General features: G+C 37.1%; 1 protein-coding gene across 5 annotated transcripts in view; it reads right to left on the reverse strand.

The window, feature by feature from the left end:
- The window catches only part of mink1 (misshapen-like kinase 1), a 40,769-nt gene extending 23,956 nt beyond the window's left edge, over positions 1-16,813 (reverse strand). For all 5 annotated transcript variants that reach the window (XM_084113280.1, XM_084113282.1, XM_084113281.1 and 2 more), the window contains exons 1-9: positions 15,649-16,813; positions 7,987-8,052; positions 6,024-6,206; positions 5,673-5,783; positions 5,156-5,246; positions 4,637-4,767; positions 3,523-3,577; positions 2,570-2,648; positions 188-363 (exon numbers count right to left, since the gene is read on the reverse strand). In XM_084113280.1, the coding sequence (XP_083969406.1) occupies positions 188-363; positions 2,570-2,648; positions 3,523-3,577; positions 4,637-4,767; positions 5,156-5,246; positions 5,673-5,783; positions 6,024-6,206; positions 7,987-8,052; positions 15,649-15,705 (949 nt within the window). In that variant the 5' untranslated portion in view covers positions 15,706-16,813. The remainder of the gene's footprint in view (positions 1-187; positions 364-2,569; positions 2,649-3,522; positions 3,578-4,636; positions 4,768-5,155; positions 5,247-5,672; positions 5,784-6,023; positions 6,207-7,986; positions 8,053-15,648) is intronic.
- Positions 16,814-17,588: the final 775 nt, after the last annotated feature.

The raw sequence follows: 17,588 nt of genomic DNA on the forward strand, positions 1-17,588 counted from the left end.
AGCCCAAGAGGAGCCCCTGCATCTGTCCTGACTCTGATGATAAAACTGATTTAACTACTGAATTAATTATTAAGTGCTTGGGTCATGAAATGTTTGGGGCTTCTGTGTTTAATAAAGCTCTATTGCTCTTATGTTTTGTCTAAAATCATTTGCAAAGGCAACATTAAAGAAAACACATTGCACATACCTTTCTCGCCGCGTTTCTTGCGTGTACGGTCGATGTGATCTTTGAGCTGGATGCGGACCTGTCTCTCAGTGGGCTGGTCTCTGATGAACGAGTGCTTCAATAGCTGCTCTGTGGATGGACGACTCGGATAGGACTTCACAAGACAACCCTCGATGAAGTCAATAAACTTCTTAGACCTGAAAGAGACAGAAAAACATGTAAGAAATTAATGTATTAGCAAGAAAGTCAATTAAAAAAATAAAACTGATTATAGAATGCTATTATACAAGGCCCACAGGCCTCGGGTCAGTGCAAAAGAGTTTCATGCCAGCTTCAATCAGTATAATTTTATGTTTTAAAGTGCCCCTATTATGCTTTTTCGAATATTACCTTTCATGCAGTGTGTGATACAGCTGTCTGTGAATGTAAACGGTCTGCAAAGTTGTAAAGTCAAAAGTGCACGATAAATAAAGTTATTGTCTCCCAAAAGAAAGAAATCGACTCTGAACAGCCTAAATGGGTCGTCAGGAACTCTTTCGTGACCTGCATACGTAACACGGTAACACATTTGCCAAATGCCCACCTATGGTCTGCATTGGCTGCCCGCAAACAACATTAACTTTGACCTGCCCTCAAACACTGAAGCTGGTGTTGTGTACATGTCAAGAAGCCGCTGTTTTATGCTCTGCAGAAGCAAATTCTCTTTGTAAACACTTCCAAAAGATGTGAAGAATTACCACAGCTATACAACAGCAGTATAACCTTTTGATGATTGCTTCTCAAATCTCTGTGAGGTCTAAATGGGATTTACAAAAAGCTTCTCCATTAAAGATGTATATATTTTCTTCTGGGTTTTCAAAACAGCAGGTTTGTGTTTTATATTGTGTAGGTCTAACTCACGTTATTACTGTCATACTGAAATACTTCTGCAAATGAGCTCTGGGTCCACTACTGCCTAAAATTGTGTCCATTAATGCAGACTGTCTGTTGTTGTTATTGAATGGATAAAGGATGGAGCAAGATTTGTTTTAAAAACTTTAATGTTACAGTCATTCACATCAGTGCTCGGCTAACGTATGCGTCGATACTGATACAGTTATTGATATAGTTTCCACACGTGCACTGCAATAAATTAGAAATCTACTTGTTGATGGACATACACTTGTTAATGCTGAAGAATTACAGTTGCAACATCTCATAATCTACTTCAAACTGAGTAGTGCATCACTGAGAAACGTCCTGCTCAACTCGTCCTTCCGATGGAGGTTCGGGTTGAATAACTAGTTCTTCCAATGTTTCATCATCGGACTCGCGCTCAGATTGATATGGTAAAATCAACGCCATCGTTTCTGTCTTTACAGTGTGTATAATCGGTGAACTTGAGGAAGCCTCCGGAGCTGAAATTCAGTTATGGTAATGGCGTTTTGTTTCCGACACACACTGTAAGCGGTAGACCAATCACAACAGACTGGGCCGTCTGGCAAATTAGAGCAGAGTAGCTCATGGAAAGGAGGGATTTAGAGAGACTGAATCTTCGGACGAGTCGTTTGAGAATCATTGAAAAATATGGTGATGTGCAATGTATATTGTGATAAAATGAAAGTGTTTTTTGACCTTTGATGCATGTAAACCTGTTGTAGAAGACCTCCAAAACAAAATTATGAACCTTTAAAATAGCATAATTAGGGCACTTTAAGAAATATATTAACCCCAACTTTTGAACAGTCAGTGTATATTTCTTTCTGACACGTAAAAATATATTGCTAAAAAGAAACATATTAAACAAGAAAAACTCCTCCTTGATGAGCCCTGTAATAGTTTAATATAAAGTCATAAAGGAAAAAAGATTCTTAATTATACAAAATCAGACAGACACATATTGAAAAAATGCCAACAGAACAGGCTGAAGCAGAATATCTTACACATCATTGCAAGTAACAGAGAATGCAGTAAAACGAAACAAGGCCGCCTTTTTTATTCAAACCCAACAAATGCTCCATCTCTACTTCTATAACCAGCTGTTCAAGGGCAGGGCTCTGACCAGAAGTACCAAAATAACTCCAATCTGAAAACTATAGCACGGCATGCCAATATATGACAACTGCAACCAACAGGAAGAAAAGATAAAAACATAGATGAAATGAAGGTAGAAAGAGAACTCATTTTTCGTCATGCAACTGCACTCTATATGTGTAAAAGGTGTATAAAGGTGTGAAAGCAAACGCTGCAACTCCTGCCTGAAAAACGAGGAAACCACATACAAAAAGAGAACCTATATGGATGGCAGCGATCATAACTTAGTATGCAGTGCATGTATATATAGATGAGGGGAAAAAAGGGAGGGAAGGAAGAAGGAAAATATAGCTTGATCTTAAAATAACAGCTGAAACAGCGTGTCCTCACCATTTCTTGGACTTCAGTTTAGGAGGAGGGTTCCGTGGGATAAGGAACAAAGCTCGCATGGGATGCATGTCACACAACGCTGAGGGAAAGAGCACAGAGATCAAACACGCTGATAAAAGACTCTTTCACCTATGTGCCCATTTAACAAACTAACTGATTCAAGAGGTGACAACAATTCATGAACGAAAGTAGAGCGGTGACAGGGCCGCTGCTACACGGTGTCTGTCTGAGCGTGTAAGAGAGAGAGAATATGACTAAGTGTTGTGCTGCATAAGTTATGACAATGGAGTACAGATCGACCTCTGTTACTCTATTACTTCTTTTGTTCAACTGGCATAACAGGTATTGGAAAGAGGGACGTTTAGTATTACTGTTTGCTTGGTTTGTAAAATGTGAAATGTTTTAAATAGAATATTTTTGAAAAATTTAAGAAAAAAGCACATCATCTTTAAGGCCCATTTACACTAAGGATGTTAACTATAATGAAAACTATAATAATAATAATTTTAATTCTATGAGAATAGGAAAGTCCACACAATAAATATAATGATAACAACAGAAGAACGATATCATTTGGATCTTTTTCAGAACGTTTTTTCCAGCTGATGAACGATAAGAATTTGACAGCCCATCAGAATCCACCCGACTCTAAATAGCTTGAGCGTTCAATGCAGAAGACGATAACTGTGCTTGTAAGAAACAGAACGTTATACCATACGTCACCCCATTTGCATTTCAGACCAGAGTATGTGAGGGGTAAAGTGAAAGCAGTAACTGTGCATCTCACATATTCAACCCTTTTTTGAATATTCACTTAAAAACAGGAGCTGCAATTGCGATTGTAATGTGAGTGTCATACTGCTGCTACGAGGGACTGATAGTTATTTTGTTCATATTAACGTCTGGATCCACATTGTAATCTGCATCTGTAAACACACAGACAGTGTACTTACGAGGTGCTCCTTCAGCCATCTCTATAGCGGTGATTCCCAGAGACCAGATATCACTCTGTTGTAAAATAAAAAATTAAAAAAGGTCATTTTATTCAGGCAAAGTCACACACAATCAATCAATACAAGGGGTGCAATAATAGGGATGGGTGGACTGAAATGGACAAATTCATACTACCAATACTAATGTGTATTAACAGGATCCTCACATAAAAATAAATCCAGTTTAAAGAAAAAAACATTAATAATAATTGCATTGTTTATTGGTTATGTACTATACATTAACGTGTATCATGAGCTAAAAGGTGAAAAACAAAGAACTTTCCCAACAAACAGTAGTTTAGACTTAGAGGAACCATTTCTCCACACAGACAATGCTATAGCCATTCAAACCAAACAGAGAAAAGTGTAGTATTCAGTATCACTTCACTGAATAATTACCAAGCTAAATGTCACGTGTATTTTCTGTAGACAGGTTTTTAAGGGAATTAATATTGCTTTAAATCTCACGAGTTGTTGATTGACAATATTGTATTATTCTTGTTAAACAGAAAACAAACAATTAGTCCCATTTAAATGTTGATAATGACTTTATAATGTTTAATTGATATAATTAAACATCCCCATTTTATCATCAGAATTCACAAAACCCTCTCCTTGTGATAGAGGCGTCAGTATTGGTATCATCAGCATATGATAACAGGGCTTTATGTGATCTCAAGCTGGCAGCCACCATGAAAGAAGACCCTCTTATGCAGCTAATTCTAGATCTGTCTGTTAAACTTATTGTAAAATATATTTGTCAAAAGTACCAATTGTTTCTTAAGATAAAAAAATGCCTGATGTACCTTTTAAAACAAAGACAATGTGGCCCACACACAGATGTATAATACTGTCAAAAGGTTTGAGGTCAATAAGATTTTGTAGAGAAATTTCAACAGCTTTCATGAACATCTTTCAAAATAAAAGTCTCGCATCAGAAAAACATAGAATTAAACATGGATAAAAAGTCTGTTGTTTCTTTGACTGCACACATCCAACCTACTCAAAACGGTCTTGCGACCCACTTTTGGTTGAGAAACACTGGTGTACATCAACAGTCAGAAGCTCATTTTACCCTGTAATCATAGGTGGAGTCAGGATTCTCATCACAGGCGATGACTTCTGGGGCCATCCAGTACGGAGTGCCAATGAAAGTGTTTCTTCTGCCGACTGTACGATCCAACTGTGCACTCACCCCAAAATCCACTACAGAAAGAGTGAGGAAAGAGGAAGCAATTAGGGTCTGTAATATTACACGACACGTTTTGCTTTTAAAGTCTTTATATTAAAGTGAATCTTAAAGTGTTTATATTCATCTATGCTAATTCCTTCCTTCTCATACACACACACTTTTCCACTTAAGCCACACTCTCCCTCGGGTTGCGGTGTGTGAAGATATTTTTGTCGTGGTGTCAGGCCTATATTAATGAGCTTCAGTTCTTTGCTCTAGTTGTTAAAAGATGTTCTCTAATCAGACAGGATATGGGCAAGACAACACACACTCAAACATACAAAACTGGGCTACACAAATCAAATATCACAGTTACTGAGCTAGTCTGTTTTTTTTTTTTTGTCAAACAAATATCCCACTCACCAAGTTTAACCTCTGCGTTCTCTGTAAGCAGTACATTCTGTCCCTTGATGTCTCTGTGGATGACTTTATGAGCATGGAGGTGAGACAGACCCTAAGGAACAGAGAGACAGCGTTTACTTGCTTTTACAATTACAGTTTTTACAGTAACATTGCTTTTACAGTAACATTACATATACAATTCAAGTACTCAAGTAAGGCTGCAGTTAGGCACCATGTATCAGGCATGTAATGTGTATTATTAAAGTCAGCATGAAACGAAAATTGAGATCATCTTTTTTTCTATGTTGCGACATGCAGTTTGCTGGAAGGGATGCATTATTGTCCCACACACTTGCAGGCACACATGCCATCAGTAAAGAGATGTCATTGCGAGAGGGAGGGGTTAAAGTTTTTGTTTAAAGACTACGAAGGCACGTGAATGAAGAAAAAGAAATGATGCACACAGATAAATCATTCATAATAAACACTGCACTACGAATTGTCAATTTTGATTTCATGGTGACTTTAAGAGTCTTACTCTCAGTATCTCTCTGCAGATATAAGCGATCCAGTCTTCTTTCAGAGAGTTGCCCTTTGTGTTCTTCACCAAGTCTGTCACTGAGCCGGCACCACAAAACTCCATCACCAGCTGAACAAAAACACACATATATGTACATATATGAAACTGCAAGCTGATACAAGCCATTGTTATCCAAATCAACAAGGTCCATGACCAAGAAATATATATTTTTCATGCTAAACCATTTCAGTTAACGGCAGACTATAGATGTATCTGATCACAGTGTCATGATGCAAGAATTTGAGCAGTTATGAGATCAGTTATAACGTCAGGAGTCAATCAGGTTCAGAAGTCTGAGGAAGCACAGACCCAGAGCTGGTCATCGTGTCCGGGCGGGCTCTTCTTCACGAAAGCTCCGTAGTAGGTGGCAATGTTTCTATGGTGACTGTACTTCTTCAGCATGTTGATCTCAGCTTTAATCTCCTCCTCCTCTTCCTCAGTCACATCCATGACCTTTATGGCCGCCAGCTGGCCCGTCTTTACATGACGACCCTGAGACAGAAAGAATTTCAATAGCAAGTAGCATAGAAATGGCTAATTTACTAACTTTATTTGTTAATACACCATAATCAGAGTAGATACCACCATATTTAATTTTACATGAGCAAAAATGAGGCAGTAAGGCATAGAAGTATGATGAAAACTGACAAAAATACACTGGCATTCACGAGTGTGGGGTAATTTCTTTCTTTTTTTTAAAGAAATGGATACTTTTATTCAACAAGGGTGAATTAAATTGATCACAATTGACAGCAAAGGAATTTGTAATGTTACAAATTATTTATATTTCAAATAAATGCTGTTCATTGAACTTTCTATTCATCAAAAAAAAAAAATGCTGAAGCACCACAATCAGCATATTGATTTCTGAAGGATCATGTGACATCGAATACTGGAGTAATGGCTGCTGGAAGTTCAGCTTTGCTGAATAAATTACAGTTTAAAATATATTAAAATAGAAACAGTTATTTTAAATTGTAATAATATTTTACAAAATCACTGTTTGTATTTTTGATTTAAAAAAAAATGAATGACTTGGCGAGTATAAAAGACATCTTTCAAAAAAATCTTACATACCACAAACTTTTTTTTGGCTCGACAAATGATCAAATCCAAAAAAAAGGTATATTAATATATAACATATTGCGGACTGTACGTCTATTGTTCACCACCTTGTTCTAATTTGCATATAATTACCCTTTCAAAATGATTGTGCTAAAACCATAGTACTTTGAGAAATAACACGGGAAGACACATAGTATACACTAGTCTACAAACTACATTATTAAACACAACACTAAAACTAAGCTAGATAAACACCACATCACTGTCAATCCAAAAGCTAAACACATTCATACCACATTCCTTTATAAACTACAGTACACACTCATTAAACATGACATAAACTATATCCTCACTACAGTCTATAAACGACACATTTTCCAAACAATACAGCCTGAAGTACAAATTACACCCTACACACTCTTTAAAGGCCGCTTATGCCATATATTGCAATAATTACAGAGGCCTTTAGGGTTAAAATCACTATGAGTCTGCAAGTATAATGACTTACTACACACTACATGTCATGTGGTTCCTTAAAAATGAAGAATGTATTTTTTTTTTTATGTTAAAATACTCACTCCTATCCCAGCTTAATATGCAGACTATAAGAAAGCCATTTGTAGACCAATTTATCCAAAAAGTGTAAACATACCTGACTAACCCGAAACAGTATCACTGGACTATATGTTTGACTGACTAATTGTAGATGAGGAGGGTTAAAGAAATCTGTTTGAAATCCACAGTTACTTTCCAAATTCTGTTTGGTGGCACTAATAGTACAGAAATTACACAATTTAGCTTTAACCACTGAATTTATCTGCATTCATTCTGTTCTCCATTCATTCGGCTCTGTCAGCTTCCTCCCCTCATCCAGGCGTCTTCATCTCAACGGCGAGTATTGACAGGTCTGAGCACAGCTGCAGTGATCTGAGGTACTCTGTGTTATTGCACCACGCTGAGAGTTGCAATGACATTCCCACACATGCCCTCACGTACACATGAACACAACTGCTTTAAACAACTTCTGTCCTCTGTTACTCATGTATACCAGCAACCACTCAATCCATCTTCACTCTCGCACTCAAACACACATGATGGTACATATCATTCGAGAGGTCATCTAAGATTGCTGAGTAACAATAGGACAGCATTTACTCCTAACAAATATCGCCATCCCTCTTTCTCCTGCCCTCCATCTGTATCTCACCTTGTACACTTGTCCGTAGGTGCCGTTGCCCACGACTTCCACCAGCTCAAAGATTCCTGCTGGGTCCTGACGGAGAGAAAAAAAAAATTAAGATTGTGAAATCCTACAATCATGCAAACCCCTAAAATAAAGACTGTAGAGGGAAATTCATTTGGATTTACGTACTTCAGTCCAATGACATTAAGACCCCAGAAAATACCTTAGAGGCTTAGGCCAGAAACATCCTTTACTCAGGAATGTGAACGCAGATGCCAGAATTTGACCAACATGGTTGAACATTCTTTTATATGCGCTCTTACGTTGGCAAAGCAAACCTCAGAGGAAGGTAGAGGTACATAGAGTTAATTAATTCTGTGCCATTAAAAAAAAGAAACTGTTCTCCATTTGGTATTTTAGTGTTGTTGTTTTTATTTACAGTTAAGACCAGTTATTAGATTTTATTTAATTTAAAGTCAATAAATAGTTACATATTGACTTTTCACATCTTTTTAGAGGTGATATAAATCAAATCTAACAATTGGTATTAACGGTTTTAACCTTTTCTCAAGAACTGTCTTACATTTTTGAAACATAATTTCATTAAAAGAACGGTTAATGAAACTGTTAAGTAACCAGGATATTTAAGACAAATCAGAATCAATAAATTCTTGATGAAACGGCAGATTTTTTCCCTTATATTTTATGCTAATATAGTTATGGCTCCCCTTGTGGCAATGCTGAGAATTGATAAATTGTGGTCGGGCATTTCAGTATGCATGAAATAGAGCTAGCATAGCTAGAAGTGTCTGCATTTGTAACTTGCACTGGGTGTGTTTTGAACCTTATAAGTCAGAACTTCACTCTCTGTACTTTCTTATTGTCACTCTCAGTGTAAAATATCCAAACTACACGATCTGAACTAAGTCTACGATGACCAGGAAAGAAAATATTTCATGGCCTAAATCAAGCTTATTTTTGGAGATCATTTTTCTCTCTTAGACGAGCAGCTCCCTTCTGGCTCAGGATGGCAATGACAGAACCATTACCTGCTCAGCCATTGAGAACAAGACAAAGCGTCATGCTTTTACAAACCCCAAGGTTTAAAACAGGAGCTGATGCTGCATTGTCGTGTATTAAGACCCATTATGCAACTCTCAAGCAGCTTTATGTACATCTTATGTGTGGCTTCAGCTGGGGAGCGCAGCCAAAAACTAGAATGAGTAGAGGGTTAAAAACAGCCAGCGCAGCGCGCACACACACACACACACACACAGTGCGTGATTCAATATGGCCTCGGTACAGCTCTGTGGGTGGACAAGGCTAACGTTCTTCCTAGCTCTCACACACATATACACACCATGATCATCTCGCTCTCATCTGCCTCCAATAACTGCAATCTTTTTCCTCTCTCACTCTCTTCATCTCCTTTTTATCTTTTCCTCTCTCCCTCTCTTAAAGAGATCTGGAGTGGTGAGCTGTAAGTGAGCAACATGCTCTTATGTGAAACATCAGTAAGAGGGCGAATGGAAATGAGAACAGACACAAACAGGATTAAAAAAATTAACATTTATAACATAAAATAGCACATCATATCAAACCTATATTTTAGTGTCCTTATAATATTCAAACTGAGTTTACAAAGATCAAAGGAAATTAGTCTATACTCTAGAGAGAGCATCGGTCTCAGATGACACATACGCAGGGAAATTAATAAATGAGCCGATGAATAAGATGATAAACATATAATAAGGCTTTCCCTGGAGAATACAGGGGTGAAGTTTGCCTGTGGCTTTTAAAAAATTGTGAAACAACAGAATTTAAAATAAAATAAAAAGCAGGGTAAATCTTCCAAATGAGCCAGTGTATGTCCATGCATGTGTGATGAGTAACAGGACAGCACATAAACTGCAATGTGCCAATGGAAATATGTGCCAATATATGTAAATGTTCACTGAAAAAAACATTTAAAACATACAGAAAAAACATCAAATCAAATTTAAAAATGAAATAAAAAAAATAAAAAAATTGATATTTAAATTGCCATGCTAACAGAGAAATGATGCTCTCATAAAAGTTGAGCAAATTAGACTACTAAACCCCTTTGAAAAAAATTGCGGTAACACTTTTATTTTACAGTGTCCTTGTTAAATATGTTACATGTACTTACCATAGTAATAACAGTAAATTATGCATAATTACATGCAACTAACCCTCAACCAAATCCTAATCCTACCCTAACCCTATAATAAGTACATGTTTAATATCACTCATATATAATTACACTGTAACAATGACACCTTAAAATAAAGTGTAACCAAAATTGCAAATTACAGTTTGTTCAAAGATTCAGTCTCTCTAAACCACTTTTTTCTGCAAGTATACCCAGCCAGGTCTGTTATGATTGGTCTACCGCTTGCAGCGTGTGACAGAAATGAAACACCTTTTACCATATCTGAATTTCAGCTCCGGAGTCTTCCTCAGCACTTGATAAGTGCAAAGAGGATTCGCAGTGCTGAAAATAGCATCTTCTCGACAAAACAAATCAAACTCTTCCAGGCCTCAGCTACAAACACAGTGTTTGAGGGAAGGTCAAAGGAGACATTGTTCGCGGGCAGCCAATGAAATTGGAATTCTGCAAATTTGTACATTGTTCCGTAGGTATGTAACAGGAAGTGAGACTGGAATTGCTGACGACTTGTTTAGGCAGTTCAGAATCAATTCTTTCTTTTAGGAGACAGTTACTTTATTTGTAGTGCACTTTGATCTTTAAAACTTTGCGACTTTTACAGCTACACACAGCATAAAAGGTAATGTTCGAAAAAGTAAAATTTAATAGCTACGGGTAAAGTTATCACAGCTAGACTACTTCGCCGTGTCGGGCACTACTAGTTTAACTACATTTCTCAGTAGCGTAGTGGTAGCCGTTGCTGTTTTCTGAATCAAATAGCTGTTCAGTAGCGAAGCTCTCTTTTTGATCAAGTAGTGCGGTAGCATCCACACAAGCTACATTTTCCCAAGCGTTTCTAAAGCTCAAGCTGAAATCGGAAATACAACTGCTAAGTATCACTGATGCTGGATCAGTAAGAGACAGTGACGACTTCTTCGTGTTTTACGGTGTTTGGAAACTATAAACTGTTTGCAAAAAACACGCAAGGAAACGTGGAATCCAGGCATAAAAGCGTAATTTACTGTATAACGCGGAATTTCACGGAATTTGTCAGATCTTGGATGAAATGTAGGTCAGTAAACTTCAAATCGCGATACAGACTAGTGTCTGTGCACATTAAACCGCATAAAGACCTTTTAAAAAGGAATCATGCATGTTCTGAGCATCTCTGTGAATGAATGACGCAGACACAGGGATTCATTTACCACACACTCACTGAAGCACGCATGACGCTTGCGATGTTTTCAGCCTATATGAGGACATTAATGGATGAACTTCATCTACACAGCTGCTCTGAGCGTCACTTTAGCCGCATTTTAGCTTGATTTGAGAAAAACCATCGTCATATTATAAAAACACAGAGACTCAAAGGTCTACTCGGCAACCCGTCAATATAAAAGGTTTAACCTTTGAAGAAAGTTTTGCTTAAATCATTAGGCCTACATTTTAAATAATTGGTCATTACAGTTTAAACCAGTAAAATGGAATAAAAAAAAGATGGCCTAAAAATGTAATTTTTTTAAAATAAATTTTTATAAATTGTTCAATTGTATACGTTTCATGATTTCAATTAATTACACATGCTTTTTGATTACTATAATTTAATTTAACCATTAAAATGGGAGTCCAGAAAAATGAACACAGAAAAAAAGTGAATTTGGAATGTGGGAAAAAATAAAACGGATTTTATAGGGCCCTACAACCAGCTTTTTGGTGCATTCCCACCACCTTCTGCTCCGGATGGTGACATCACGTCAATCCTTGGCAACACGTGAGAAATGTACTTAATGGAAAAAGATGCACACACTCTCGACACCTGGTTTTGTTATAGTTTTATATAGTTATATGATTTTATATAGTTATGTTTTTTTTGTTTTTTTTTTGCCAAATTGGTTTGGAACAGTTGTTGAATTAACAACTGAACTGACAAATTATGCCTGCCTATCTGTTTGACTGACAGTTTTATTAATCATTGAGATAGCATTGACCTGGAATGAAGTTGGTTCAATATAATTTAATTTGAAAAAATAGCTTAGATTAGGGTTGGGCCGATACACGATACCATCGTCCATCGCGATGGGTGACAGACATCATCAGTAGCCTATGTTTAGCCAGCATTAAAAAAAATTGTTTAGTGGTTTAGTCCAAATTTTCTAAATGGAAATGATCGCTTTATATGATGAACAGATTGAATTTAGGCTTTTATTCACATATAACATTTTTATTTTTGGGTGAACTCCCCCTTTAAGGTTGGAAAACAAAAACAACTATTGGAAATATTCAGAACAGCATGCAGTTATCTGACAGGAAGATGAAGCCATTAGACACTAAAGTAATACCCATCAGAGCCAGCCTACGGTTATCAATATTTAAGCATCACTAGATCAAGTTACATCATTAACCTGCAACCTCATGAATACAGATACCAACAAACATTAATAAATATTCTCTCCTTGCCAATGTATGGCAAACATCTGGCTTTAGGCACGTGTACTTCAGCTGGTTTATTTTGATCAGTCAATAACAAGCTTCTGTTACATTTTGTAAGGTACAGTATAGCAGAATTCTAGTCATCATGACATACATATTCATTAGTTTGTGTTTAACCAATATCTTATGTCACTACTATTTGATATTTTGGTTTCTGTTAAGATATCATTAGCATTTATGTCGCATTTACATAAACAACCCAACTGTCAAATAGGCTGCTATTATGATTATGTAAAAATGATGCCGCACATGTCCTGAAAAGTGAAGCCAAAACGTTTTGATTGCCCCCAGGTGGTTGGGCCCTGTATAGGTCATAAACCCACCCTCTTCATGTAGTCTAATGGCCTATGAGACAAACTAAATCAATTTACACTTCAATTTTTTTTTTTTTTCAAAGATCGTTTCTGTCATTTTAGGTAGTTTGGTTTTAGTTAGTTATTTGATGTTGTAAAAACGGGAGTGACACGTCATGATTCTCTGAGCGAAGTAGCCACTGAAGCACCAACAGACTTTTTTTCAGGATTTTCAGGAGGAGTTTGGAGCTTTAATTTCTACATTTCCATAACTGTTTATTTCACACTGACATGAGTTGTTCTGCAGTAAACTGTACTAACTGATTCTGCGGGAGTGTGGGAGGGGCCTTGATACCTCGGCTCCACTTCATACTTGTCCACTCTCACTACTGCGCAGACTCGGGTACCGAATCAGTGCAACACTGGGACATTGGCGGCTTCACTTTTCTACAATGATAAAGAATGAAGGTGCGTCGTCCATCTTTTTTTACAGTCTACGTTATGCAATAATAGACCAATTTAAATACATGACTTTACAAAATTTAGGAGCCAGCAAATAACTTCAGCTGCTTCTGTGCCAAGTTTGATGCTCTGGCAAGTCAATGTTATTTAAAAGTGATCCTTACAAGAACTGAAACTGAGATGACCACAGGTGAACTTGAGAGCAGGTTGCTCTCAAGTTCAAAAACAATACAATGAAACTACAAACCACCTCGGCCGTGTGCGATTATAGCTAGAGGGCCACATGCAAGGCAGAACTCTTGAGATAGTCTAAATGTGTTATGCTCGCCTAAATGTGCATCTACGCTGTATGTGGGTGTTATATAGGACAGCTATCAAACAATGAGCTTAAGTGAATCATCGTGCTCTTTCTCTCTCTCTCTCTCTCTAGGGGCAATATCACACACATCACGCCCTGGGAGAGCCGTGCCCAGGAACTCACTGTACCAACACACAAGAGATATAGAGTTATGGCCAGAGGTCTAACGTTTATGGCATATTCACAACTGCACTAACACACGTAACTGCTGAAGTGTCAAAAGGATGGAGCCCTGTCGTGTTTATGTCCAGTCCAAAGCAGTTGTTTAGGAAGGACGCATACCTCGACAAACTATTAAAAACATTTTTGTTAATTGAAGAAAAATATATATAAATATTAAATAAAAAATAAAAAAACTTTAAAAATTTGAAATTTTACTTTGGCAACCAACTAAATGATTGGAGAAGTCTGGCATAGATTTACTGCATGACATTTTAATGAAAACTAATTGAAAACTAAGTGAAATACTTTTAAGTTGAATAATAATCAATTGGAAATAAAAACTAGCCTAAAACTGAAATGGAAAAATAAATAATTTAAACCTAAATAGTAATACAATAAAAATGACAAAAGCACATAAAAATTATACTAAAAGTAAAATGATTTTTATTTTCAGATTGACATGTTACCTTATCTATATGCTGGTATTCACCTAATTAGTGATCATAATTAGCCCTAAGACACTGGATTAGCCACCTGCTAACATACCTCTAAGCTAGATGACTAGATTAGCCTTCTGCTTGCACATTAAATACACACAGTCTATTCTAGTATACAACATAATATGCCAGCTATTCTAAGGCTAATGTGCACAGTGCATAGGTTTGGGGTCAGTAAGATTTTTTTTTAAATAAATTAATACTTTTCATTCAGCAAAGATGCATTAAATTGAGCCAATGTGACAGTAAATTCATTAATGTTACAAAGATTTATATTCATCACAAAATCCTGCAAAAAAAAAGCATTTAGTTTTATATTAAATAAATAGTAGGCATATTTCACAATATTCGAGTTTCAATGTATTTCTGATTAAATAAATGCAGCCTTGGTGAACATGAGAGAATTCTTTGAAAAATATTCCAAAATCTTACTGACCGTTACTGACAGAGTGCATAGGTAATTTGTTGCTAAAATGGTATTTTAGCTGGTTTCCTGCTAAATTATACTTTGGTGAAGGATTATCATCTTCTTGCCATAAAGTCTGGATTAATGTCAAGAAAATAATCTGCCCACTTCTCCATACTACGTGGGCAACTCATTTTCTCCCCTCACAAAATGGACTCAATCGTTGCTGTAAACATATCAAATGTATCCATTAACTGAGACTTTCCAGCATCTGGTCAGTAGGGAATGGTGAGTTTTTGTTTTAAAAAAACTAAGAAGCCAAGCCATTTAAAAAACAAACAAACAAAAAAACAGACAGTCCACTGAATCATTCCTTTACATTTGTATTGTAAGTAAACATGGTGAGTTATGGCCTAAATGTAAAGTTACACTAATGTTTTGCAGGGCATTCCCCATTCAACAAGGGAGATATTCTAAGATTACAGAGGAAGCATATTCAGTGTCAACACTTATTTGCAAACTAGGCCCTCCCAAACCACAAATGTACGTGTGTGTGTGTGTGTGTGAGAGAGAGAGACCTAGACTTACACACACACACACAGAAATAAATAAACACTCCAGGCCTTGATTATTTTATTACACAATACAGGCCCAAGACTCACCTGCTCGCAGGAAATAATCAATCACGAGCTAGTAAACCTTTAAGATCGTTATTAAAAACTCGTTATGTATATATTTTCCTCATAACCCATAATATCGGCATAGATCATACTGTTATGGATTTGTTTGGGTGTGAAGGCCTCTGGCAGGTGCAGGCAGGTGAACAACACACACACACACACACTCACCCGCAGGGCGGCCAGGTCGATGTCATCCAGACTCCGCGTAGGTGCGTTTTCTGACATTTTTACAGCGATTCAGGAGGAAATTCAAAATATGTACTCCAAAACTGCAGCTACGACAGCGGTATTTTTATTTGATCAGTATATTTCTTTCAATGGACAGTTCAGAAAAACTTGTGAGGTCCCCGGAGAAACATTTGGCTCGTCCCCGCCGCGACCAGTTTAACCGACAACAGCTGCAGGATTTCTGACCATAAAATGTTTATTTCTTCTTTATCGGAGAACAAAGGGTTCTTTAAGGCTAAGTGATCCGGTTCTTCATGCAAGTGTTCGCGAAATGCCTAGCGAACATTTATCGACGATAAAGGCTGAGGTTGAGCCTATAATCCTAAAGACTGCATGGCAACATTTACATGAGCTTGAATCAGATGTGCCACACTGCACTCCGTCTCTAAACTCATTTTGGCAGCACTGCGTAAGTTAAGCCAAGCCTACCTCAGTCAAAGCAGTAGAATAATATATACACGAGCAGTATAAATCACAAAATATGTAAATAAAGAGGCAGAACTTCAAGATAAGTCAAAAGCCGAGCTCCAAAACAGCGGCGCTCGCTCGTGATATCCGCGTCAATCTGCCACAGCCGTCATGTTACGGCGCAACCCACGCACACGCCTTAAACGGGAATTCTGTGTGGATTTCGATGTCACTGTTCGGCTCAGTTAATGTCCACAGTTTTTAAAAGTCTCTACAATGTGTCTCGGATTGAAATACACGGTCCTGATGTCAAAAACAAGAAGTGTTTACGTCGAATAAAATTCCGCCCGCCTGGCAAACTTTCATTCCCTCCTGATGTCAGTCAGCGGCACCTCCCGGTTGTGCGCAAAACCTCCGCCGATTTGTTGAAGAGAAGGAAAGGGGGAAGAACGGGAAATCAGAAACAGCACCTTGTTTTCAGGCCGGACCCTTTGGCAGTTACTCGTCACGATGCATAACGTTACATAATATTATTATTATTAAGATATTTGTTAGAACGAGTCGCCTCGGGAATAAACTTTATCCTTTTGCTGTAATCTCGTTTGTTTTCATGGGTCAGATTGAACTTCTCTCTCCTGTGTTGGTATGATCCTATTCCTACTTCTGCTGTGTTCGGGCTGTGACGTCCCTCATCTGCAAGAATACACAACACTCTGTTTTCCAGCCACTTTATTTCCCCCCCTCCCCTGCACTTTCTCACTCCCGTCTTCCTGTACTGTTTGACTCAATTGCTACGGTGCTACAACAGGGACAAACTTCCCGAATAAGCTAGTTACAATGGAGACAGGTGGTACCGGGATAATACCTCAATAACTGTAGCAGAAGCAGAACATAAAAAAAAAAAAAAAACTAGAGCAGAACATAATCACACAAGCTGTTTTTGTAATTGTTTTTAGGCTTTACATTGACTTCTATTGCTTTTATACTAAGCTAATGATATTTTGTTCTCATAAACTTAAGTTACATAAGCCTTACTCTCACACTTTAACAATTTTCTAATTTAAGACATAATTTAGTATGTTTATTGAAGGGATAGTTCATCTGGAAAACAAAATAATAATATTAACATTCAACATAACATCCCTCGGTGGAACACAAAAGATAGTGGTCACCAAAAAAGTATCCAACGTTCCTTAACATATTTTCAATTTTGTTCTGCATAAGAAAAGTCAGGTTTGGAATGACATGACAGTAAATTATAGAACTTTTATAGACTATTTGGTTGCGCTAGTTTTAAATATATATATATATTATTATAATTTACTTTGCTTAAAAAAAGGTCTTATAGCCTGCTTAAACACTTTATTTACTTAAATTATCCTGTTTCAGTTGGTTCTTTTGTTTTGTTGGCTCTTTAAAGCGACCTTGAGTTTAAGAAAGGTGCTATATAAATAAATGAACTTTGTTGGCTG

The sequence above is a fragment of the Abramis brama genome (assembly GCF_963993115.1).
Source record: "Abramis brama genome assembly, chromosome: 5".
NCBI classification, from domain to species: domain Eukaryota; kingdom Metazoa; phylum Chordata; class Actinopteri; order Cypriniformes; family Leuciscidae; genus Abramis; species Abramis brama.